This window comes from Labeo rohita, chromosome 21 (genome assembly GCF_022985175.1).
Source record: "Labeo rohita strain BAU-BD-2019 chromosome 21, IGBB_LRoh.1.0, whole genome shotgun sequence".
NCBI lineage: Eukaryota > Metazoa > Chordata > Actinopteri > Cypriniformes > Cyprinidae > Labeo > Labeo rohita.
Window position 1 is genome coordinate 17,628,888 of NC_066889.1, and position 10,361 is coordinate 17,639,248.

Below are 10,361 nucleotides of genomic sequence, written 5' to 3' on the forward strand. Positions count from 1 at the left end.
ACATACAAGATTTTGGTGGGGTCACATTAAAAATAAAAGACACAGACCTTATGAGAAATGGTGAAAATATTAAATGGCCACAAATGATGCATAATTAAATGTCAAAAAACATGATCTCTACAGCATGTACTTCTTTACATGAGTGTATTTGGCAGATGCTTACTAAGTAACTTACATAAAGACATACATATCACTACCTTGGAATTGAATCTATAAACCTAGTGTTGCTAATGCCATGCTCTATCAGTTATGGGAACAATGACCTGTATAAATAAAATGCATATCACATTGTGATATAAGATATAATTGTAGAGTGTCTGTAAAGAATAGACATGAACTGCAAAACCATTTTATATAAAAAGCTTTGTTTTCTGTATCTCACAAAAACAAAATATGAGAGCATCTAAAACAGACGTAAAACATACACACTAATCATATATATAAAAAAACAATAACAAATGGTCAAACAAACACTAATTCATTAAATGTACACAGGAATGTGTTTAAAATGGTATATCCTGAGGTCATACTTTTGGACACTTCTGGTTTACTTCAAGTCTGATATGGCAACAGTCTCAACAGCCCCCTTCACAAAGTCAGCGTAACTGCATTTTGAGTCAAGCCCAAAAGTTACATTAGGGATAAAGAAAACAAACGGCATTCGAGTCTTATTAGTATAAATGACTACGACACAGACACGTTTGTACACAGTGTTTGAAAGAAATGACTGTCCAAGATTTTCAGTCTCAGTCTTTGTGCAAAAAGCCTTGATCGACATCTGAATCCATCGTGATTAGTGTCCCGTGTCAAGATCCCGCATGTAGTCCTGCAGGGCCTGGAGTCGAGCGTCAATCTCTGACAGGTCAGCACCCGTGTCAATAGATGTGTCTGAGTAAACAAAATACACTTGGCTTACATATACACACTACTGGTTACAGATGCATATACATAATAATTAAAAAAAAAAAAAAAAAAAAAAAGGAAATTATGTGGTACCTGCTGCTCTCATTCTTTGGGACGGGGTACTACACATTGGTTTTTTGTTCATGTGTCTTACTCTGGACTACATGGTGAAAAAAAAAAATAAAATGATCAGAGACCTAAAATTTATAAAAACATACACAAAACAACCTAAAGTTTCACACTGTTACTCACCACAGGTGGACCATTATATACCAGTTTCCTTCCTCTGCAAAAAAAATAAATACAAACAACAATATTATCAGTCTATATTAACCAGCTGATTAGCTAATTTGATATTAGTAACCAATTTAATATAATAAATTAGCTGAACATGATTTTTTTCGTTTTTGAAAGAAGTTGCTCACGCTCACCAAAGCAGTGTTTATTTAATCAAAACCAGGAAAACAGTAATACTGTGAAATCGTATTGCAATTTAAAATAACCATTTTAAAACATCTGTTAAAATTTATTAGGGGTTCAAGTGTGCAGCACTGAAATCCTATTGTAATTGTTAGAATTGCCAAGGAACAAAAATCTCCACATAAAACTGATCGTGCAGACCAAACCATAAGTCATAGAGACTTGAAACTTGGAGGGATGGTAGTACTCACACTGCCAACCTCACCAAATCTTGCCCCAATCAGCCTAACGGGGGCACTACAGTGATTAAAAGTACGAAATCGCTCAAAACTCCTAAACCTTCAATCGCAGGCTCAAGTGTCCAGTGTTGCTGAAATCCTTGGTTCACGCCAAAAAAAAAAGAAAAGAAAAAACCCCCCCCAAAAAAAACAGTCATTCAATCATGAGTCTGCACACTTTTGCAAACTAGTCCTAGGCTTCTTGCTTGATTGGCACCAAACCAGTACAGAAAGATTCCCTCTGGAGAGTGAATGAGTAATTATCAAAAAAAAAAAAAAAAAAAAAAAAGTTTAACTTTCCACTCACCATCACAAAGGGACGCCAAAACGTTCAAAAAGGGCGGGGCCACTTTTACTAAAATGTCTATAACTCCTAAACAGAATGAGATATCCTGACCAAACTCAGAACACTTATGTAAGAGCTCAATTGGAGGTCACAGGGCAAAAATGACAGAGCTTGGCCACTTGGTGGCACTGTAAGAGGGGGAAAAAATACATAAAAAGGACTACACTTATACAACCATTTGTCCTATCAACATGAAAATCCCTGAGCACGGTCTTAGTCCAAAGTGCCACAAGTGTCTATAATGACATTTGCATATCTAAAAAAAAAAAAAAAAAAAAAAAAAAACACTGCTATTTGCAGATGAAGTTTGAGCATCCATTAGACAAGGTTAATGGAGGCCAATTGGAATGAAACCCGGTGGGCCTGTTTGACTCACGGCCCCAATAGGTCTGTGAGAAATAGCACTTTTCAAAGGTGTAAACGATTGTAGAGTTGGCAAAAAGCAGGAAATTAATGCTTTTTTAAAAGCATTGATTTAGGTGGTTACAGGCTTGATACTGTGCTAATGTCTTTTTTCATATGTGCTTAAATGCCTTGAAGCACTTGAATCCTGGTAATCACTGATTGCAGCAATATTTCATTTATTTCTCCAAGCCTTGAGTTTCACATGATCCTTCATAAATCATTATTATATGCTGATTTGGTGCTCAAGAAACATTTTTTTTTGTTCAACTATGTTGAAAATATCTGTGCAATATTTTGTTGGAAACGGTCTTGAAAAATCTTGATAAACATATTATAAAAAAAATCTTGATAAATATTATTATAGGCAGACTCCAAAACTGCAGTAAAAGCATGCAGTAAGCTCCTCTACACCTTGTTATTTGGCAGGTTTTATCTGATGAACTAAGTGTCCTGAAATAATTAATCAGCCAGCTGACATGGATAAGCAACCTGTTTTGTTTATTGACTTGCCTGCTATTTAGAGGCTTAGCAAGCTCTTCAAACTCAGCTACTGATCCTTCTGAAGAGCACCGACTCCTCCTGCTTTCCACAGACACACTCCTCCCCCTGCCAGCGCTTCCTGCTCTCATCAGCTGAGGAACGGGCTCTCTGGAGCGTGAACGCCCTCTTTCCATCAGAGACGGTGAAGCCAACATGTCCCTTCTAATCTTCCTCTGACTGTTGGAAACAAAAGCAGACCTCATGTATATCTGTAAAAGCAAAAACGGGTCCAGTTGCCTACAAATAAATTCTACCAGATTATAACTAATCAAATGGATGCAAGTCTCTCTTATCAGCCTGATCCCGGAAGTCATAGACTTTTTCCCCTTGCACTGATGTGGGATCAACGGCTTGAAAAAATGAATTCATGCAAGGGACAAAAAAAGCATACAGTTCACACCTTTCATAGTAAACCGTATTCCTGCTCACAGACAGGGCAATGCTTGTAGGAATAAAAGACAACATATAAAACACAAAACAGCAGAAACGCAAGAGAAAATATAAAAACTATAAACTGTAAATTTGAAAGTGTCTTACTTCTTCATCTCTGCCTCTTTTTGCCGCCGTTGTCTGTCTTGAATGTAGGCTGTAGGGTCGAACCGAGGCACCCGCGACCCTGTCATGAGAGAAAACAAGACTTTAATTAAATCATAAGCGCAAAAACAGGGCCTCTACCTAGGGATGTACCTGAATCCGAATACCATGTTCGAAAAGAAATTACGTGTACTACGGAACCCCGGAAAGGGAAAAAAATATATATTTCAATGCTTTCTCTCTCAGCTATATATAGTCAGAGATATCACCTGTTACTGATGCCTTTGACGATAGCAAGACGATCATTATTAGTATCCGCCAAAAACAGACTAGGCGCCTAACTTTAGCGATGCAGTGCAGAGAGCCGCTTCTGGGGTGCTTCAGAAACTAGCGACATGGCTGGCATAAACACAAGCATTGACTAGAATGGCCATGTTGCAGAGCCGGCTCGCAAAAGCGTGCAGTTGCATTCTTATGCGCACTGTTTTTTCGGTTTCACTTTCACTTTCGAAATCAATCACGTTCAACAAGGAGGAGAGAGAATGGAGTAACTCGTTTTGGGGGGCACAGCTCGTAAATGCCCCCCCTTCGCGCCGCAGACGTTTGCAGTGTAAATAAAGAGTAAGAGATTTATTCACCATACAGTGATGTAACTGTATTGCATTCACTCATGGTACCGAGAGTTCTTTTTTAAAGTGCATAAGCTTTAAAAGCTTAGGCTAGTCAGTGATGATGTTCTTTGATAATGTTAATGTTCTTCATTCATTTTCTGTAGCTGCTTTTTGAATAAAATTAGGCTGCTTTTAGCCTTATGCTGGTGTTGGTTCACTTTCCAGCAATGAAACTAAGTAAATATTTAAATGAATTAGCACAATAATTTTGTGTATCAGCGATCTCACAGGCTGACGATAGGACGATATGAAAATTGAGCATATCGCCCAACACTAATAAACATAACATTACATACAACATAACATACAAAGCACAGTCTACACACATATATTATGTGAACAAAAACGTTTATTTTGGATGCGATTATTTATGATGAATCGTTTGACAGCACTACATATAAAGTGCGGGCATCAGGGAGCCACTGTTAATATGCAGGTACTGAAATTGCTTTTGAATGCTCACTTGCGTTTTATGTTCACTTTCGAGTTTGCAGTTCTTACCACACACCACACATACAAGATCAGATGTTTGTCAGTGGTGCTCACGATCTGCAAATCATTCACTATCTTCCTATCAGCCATCTCTCCTTAAATTTTATGTAATGTAATGTAATGTATTGTAATAGGCTACCGCTACCAAGTGGCAAACCATGTCCCTTTAGTGGCTCTGTAAAACACGTTATTACTTTTCCGAGCCTTTCCAAATACAGATTCACAGGGCACATCCCTACCTTTGACCATAGGCCTCATTTATCAATTTAGCGGATCAAAATCTAGCAGATCAAAAGCACACAAATCTACTTATGACAGAGTCCCGGTGTGATTCATGAAACATTTGTATGCCACGAATTCTGCGAATAATTGTACGTTGATTAATATGGCAGCTGAAAACAATCATCATTTAAATACCACAAAACATCCCGGTTTAGAAGCCTTGCCCCCTAGAGTTTATGACACGGAGAAACGAAACCCGGCCAAAAAGAGGAAGTAAACTCACAAAAGAGAAATTAATCTTACTCTAAAAACACCCTTTAACCTTAGACTATATTTGCAAACAATGGCATTAACTTATACAGTATGTACATTAAATACCAATAAATATAACAAAAGATTTATAAACATTATTGCCTATTTAGTTCTCCTTAATCCACAACAAACCCTTTAAATTTAACGGTATGACAGAACAAGCATAAAAACAATAATATATATATATATATATATATATATTTTTTTTTTTTTTTTTTTTTTTTATTAAACTAGAGTAAAAAAAAATTAGGCTATAGTGAATACAAAATACAAACATCGAGCTAAAATGAATAAATGAGTAAAGCAAAAATAAACGGCACTGGGCTCACAAACCTCTCTCATCAACATCCAAATGTTTCCACTTTTTGACATGCAACATTTAGTTGCTAAACTATTATTATGTAAACAAGTCTTTGTACTTTGCACTTGTGTTCCAATATCCACGTAATCATTCTAATTCACATCCTCAAAAATGTTTATATTTGGCGCTACACGCTGATTTTACAGCAGACCTTTTAAATTGAGCAGTGTAAATTTTATATTTGGTTGACTGCATTTTAGTTTGATTAATGACTGAAATGTCAAGTTAGCAACGCTGAAATGTTGATCAGTTACATTTAATGAAAAGATAAATAAAACAAGTACATTAAGAGTGTCACAAAAACTAAAGTGGCCTACATTTGTTGCAGATTATTTTTTTGTTTTGTTTAAGAGAAATATATTTTGTGTATGCTAGCCCTATTTATTTTATTCCTTTTATAATTTCTGTTTTTCTCCATTCATCGATCTGTTGTTTATTATGCTATGCCATATAAGAATAAAAGAATAAAAAAAAAGCTTTGTTTGTCTGCCTGGAAAATAATCTAAATATACAAAATGCTGTCATTATAGGTCATTATAAAATTCCCCGAAATTCTCTATGCTGCACGCAAATCCAGGCTAACTCAAAAACCAATCAGAGATAGTGAAGGGCGGACCCCCCACTGATTGGCAGTGGTCCAGATATTCCTGTAAGTGTGTGTACGTTTGAAAATGTGTGTGCTGCAGTCAGACAGAGAGAGGTGAGTAGCCTAGGCCTGTCAGATAAACAGAGTGGATGTAGCTGCAGATGATGAGAGAAGATGAAAAGAACAATTGACAACTTTTTCGTTAAAGAATATTAAGTTAAGGCCTGATCCGTCCGAAAATCATAACCAATGCTCTGACATGGAGCCATCAACCACCCAGGTTATGTCAAGCTGGTCCGGAGACGTCATTAGATAATGAGCCACATACAACAGAGTTTGAGCCAGAGCCCACTGAAATTATAAGGGGGAAAGTATATGCATTTCGAAGAGAGTGGCTTGACCAGTTTCCCTGGCTAAGATACAGTAAAGCTGATAATATAATGCACTGCATTTACTGTAAAAAGTGTGGGAAGACCATGGCCGGCAATAGTGCATTTGTGACTGGTTCTAATACATTTAGAAATTGAAACGTTGAAAAAAATCACAATGCATCTATAAAACACATTACATGCCATGATAAATGCACTGCCTCCTTTCCCCGCTGCCTTTAAACGGCAGGCAGCAGCAAACTGATCATCAGACGAGACTGAGATGATAATCAAGTTTAACGTTGCCTACAATATTGCAAAAGAAGAACTTCCCTTCACTAAGTTCAAGTCCGAAATATTTCTTATGAAGAAAAATGGCTTGAACGTAAACCCGACGTACAGCAATGATGTCGCGTGCGCCCAATTTCTAAGTTATCGCAGATACATTAAAAAAAAAGACGTCTGTGCAAATAGCAAACAGTGCGTAAATGGCATTCCTGATCGATAGAGACACAGATATTGCCACAAAGTTTAAATTTCAGCTCAGTGAGGCACTTTAAGCACCAACACTTTTTCAGTAAGTTACTTTTCTTGTAGAATTGTGCTTTAAATAAAGAGCCATGTTGACCAGATTTTTTAGTTAATCATTTACAAGTCAATACTGCCTATATGGACAGCGATTTAAACTGCGATTTGAACTTGTAAAACTGCGGTGTTAAATGCGATGCGGTCGAAATTTGGGTGCACCTAACTTTTGTGGACGCACCAGTGCAACCAGTGCAAAAGGTTAAGTCTAGAGCCCTGTATCTTCATGCATTTCACCTGTTGGAGATGGTGAAGGTCTTGTGATGCAATTCCGAGACCCTGAAGAGTCTGCCCTCCTAATTCTCTCCTCTGACCTCCGAGCCCTGTCCTCCATCCTCTCCCTCGACCCAGAGCGTGCTCTTACCCCCACACGTGTCAAACTGCGCTCTCTTGATAAAGACCGATGAACCTCTCCATCTCCCCTAAGCCCGCTTCGGCCAGACATGACCGGAGTTGCTCGACTGTTGAAATAGGAATAATGAGAAGATTAACAAATACTCAAAAAATTAAATATATGCAATAGAAATGACACAGATGGGAAATAATTAAACCTACCCACGTCGTAACAAGGCCAGCTCAGTGGTCAGACTTTTAACACGTATCCGTAGAGCCCGTTCTGATGCCCTGAGCTCCTCCAACTAGCAACAAGAGTGAATTTGAACATGTAAGTGGTTGCTAATGATTATGACCATACAATACTAATCTGCTTAGACAGACCTGTTCCAGAAGGAGGCGCTGCTCTTGGCTCCTTTTGCTTGCAGAACGCTGGCTTTTCGCTCTTTCCTTCAGCAGCTGTTCCTCCAGGCTATGCACTGCCTCTCTGAGCCCACGAGCCCCAGGAGTAGAACCAGCCCCTACCATCTGAAGACGATCCAAAGCCTTGGCCAAGGCTTCCTTTTCATCTCTCACCAAAGCCAACCTGATGAAGGGAACATAACATTCACTTTAAACTCAATGTGGGTGAAATATATTTTTAAAAAAAAAAGAAAATTTACAAGCTACAACATTGTACAGGATTTTCTTTTTTCTATTTTCAGTGTCCTGTGCACATGCCAGCAATTAACCAGGTGTGCAAAAGGTGTTTTGCAAGCACTTAAAATGATATCAACATTAAGTATGTATTTCATTGGGAAATGGCTGACTCTGCACGGAGCTTGCGTGTTTCCTGGTCTGATACTTTGTGGTCTCCTCTCAGTCCCAGTGTTTTCAGCTCGGACCTCAGAGCTCTGATTTCTCTTTGAAGCTCTGCCGGATCAGGTTTTCCAAGATATGGAAGTGGAAGTGGATAGTGTATTCTACAAAAAGAAAAGTTTTTAAAAACTGATCCATTTAAGACATGGCTAAAACAGACTGGGTGATCAAAACTACACATACCTGTCAAACTCCACAGTGTAGATTAGGATGAGGTATCGTTTAGCACTGAGGGCAGGAGACTGTGGCTGAGCACGAGGTCGGCCGACTACACCTGCCTTTCTGTTCCGCAGAAGCTCGAGGTCAGAATAGGTCAAGAGGTCAAGGGTCACCGATTCACTGGACTGCAAAAACAAAGTTCAAAGAGAATTTTTTAAAAAATGTGATTATTAACATAAACGTCTGGCCATTTCTTTTTGGTCAATAAATCAAGTGCATAATAGGATAGCCAAAGTAATAAAAATAAAACTGTAACAGAAAGTTGACTTAATAATAATAATAGTTTTTTTGAGCAGAAAATCAGAATATTAAAATGCTTTCTGCAGGATCAGTTGAATGGAGTAATGATGCTAAAAATTTAGCTTTGATATCACAAGAATAAATGATATTTTAAAATATATTCAAACAGAAATCACTTATTTTAAATAGTAAAAATATTTAAGAGTTTGACAGTTTTTGCTCTATTTTGGATCAGGTACATGCAGGCTTGGTGAGCAGAAGAGACTTCTTTAAAAAACATTAAAAACATTTATGGCTTGTATTTTTTGGACCCACCTTGTTGACTGCAGACTCAAGCATACTGCAGAATACCGGAAACTGTTTAAAATTCCCAGTTTTCCGGGTCAGGTCCTCAATATCTAATTATAAAAAAGAAATTAAGTTTGTAATGACAAAAACAACATTTAAGTAAAAATGATCAGTTTTAAAGGCTTAACTTACAAGCAGGATCAAACTCTCCTCTCCACTGGTCCGCTGTAACGACATCTGAAATCTCTACCATTAGTAATCTCTCCGCCAGCTCAACTTTGACAGCAAATTCAGCCCCCCGAAATTTCATTTCTTCCTGCACAACTGTGCCAACCTCCATTGCTTGCCACTGACAGCCTGAAGGAATCATTGCACATTACAGCCATGTTACACATAGACTGATAAATTGACAAATACTGCATTACAGACACATTTTATGTTAAAACAAAGCTTATATTGAGATCAATCATATTGTGTTATCAGATCAAAACAGTCATTTTAACCAGACGGTTTTTATTATGAAGCTTTGCAGTGATTACTTTAATGCTGTTCATGTCAAACACACACCAAGCTGTCCAATACAAATGTCAACTTCTTCACAGCCATCACACAGGCAGGATTTGGGTCATGAACCATTTTAATGAAAGAGACTCTTATTTCTTTACACTTAACTGGATTTCTTTGTATCATAGATAAATTGAAGTTGTAACCTCATTTATTCATGAATCAGTATGCAACATAAGTTGCAAACTACTAAGCATCTCAGCTAAAAACTGATGAAGGACTTGCTAACCCTGAAGATTTGCCTTAAGACTGCCAACACAGGGACAGGCACACAAAAACACTACAAAATCAATCGCAAGAATAATAAAGACATCTTACGTCATTGTTTGGAAGGGTACAGAGGAAGACGACAGTACACACAATAATACATAAGCGTAAGTTACTGTTACAATAGATGAATCTCAGACCATACACAACTAACGTTAGCACGCTAGCAACATACCCGTTATTGGTGGAAATGTGTTAGGCAGCCACGATCTGTTCGATTAAAACTCTACATTTAAAACGTCGATGAAATAAGTATCACAAATTAAAAAAACGAATTAAAATCTCTCCTAATTTATCGAAAGCATGCTCAGTAAACTGGTCGTTACTGAGCTCCAACAACTGAAAACAGCGGCTCAATGACCGGGAATTTAAAACTCCCGCCCACAAGTGTTTACATTGGTCAGCGCCTGCAGATGTTGATATTCTATTGGCTAGACTGCGTGTCAATCAAAAGGAAAGCTTTTCATTGTTGCAACGCCCTTAGGCAACCCTTCACGCCCATAAAGGAGCGTCAGTTGAATGATATCTTGTATAATTTTATATTTGAAGCATTTTTTTATTTAGTTGAC

The 10,361-nt window shown here is 37.7% G+C and overlaps 1 protein-coding gene across 2 annotated transcripts; it reads right to left on the minus strand.

Annotated features, from left to right (window-relative positions):
• Nucleotides 1–48: 48 nt before the first annotated feature.
• ccdc61 (coiled-coil domain containing 61) lies at nt 49–10,271 on the minus strand. Of its 2 annotated transcripts, XM_051092250.1 has the most exons (14): nt 9,968–10,271; nt 9,154–9,318; nt 8,989–9,071; nt 8,398–8,558; nt 8,166–8,318; nt 7,741–7,942; nt 7,579–7,661; nt 7,261–7,484; nt 3,430–3,508; nt 3,293–3,334; nt 2,863–3,069; nt 1,156–1,189; nt 997–1,063; nt 49–888 (listed from the first exon to the last, which is right to left on the minus strand). In XM_051092250.1, the coding sequence occupies exons 2-14, from the start codon at nt 9,299–9,301 to the stop codon at nt 794–796; spliced, it is 1,578 nt and encodes a 525-aa protein (XP_050948207.1). In that variant the 5' UTR covers nt 9,302–9,318; nt 9,968–10,271; the 3' UTR covers nt 49–793. The 2 variants fall into 2 exon arrangements, with proteins under 2 accessions (XP_050948207.1, XP_050948208.1); XM_051092251.1 differs by lacking the exon at nt 3,293–3,334 and having other exon boundaries at nt 9,968–10,267.
• Nucleotides 10,272–10,361: the final 90 nt, after the last annotated feature.

Bases quoted from the DNA above. Each gene is read 5' to 3' on its own strand.
- ccdc61 (XM_051092250.1), bottom strand. From the start codon at position 9,301: ATGGAGGTTGGCACAGTTGTGCAGGAAGAAATGAAATTTCGGGGGGCT. The intron at 7,485-7,578 runs GTAGGTTTAATT...CTATTTCAACAG, and splicing joins CTGGCCTTGTTACGACGTGG to TCGAGCAACTCCGGTCATGT. The intron at 1,190-2,862 runs GCAAGTCAATAA...TTTTTTTTGCAG, and splicing joins GCTAAGCCTCTAAATAGCAG to AGGAAGGAAACTGGTATATA.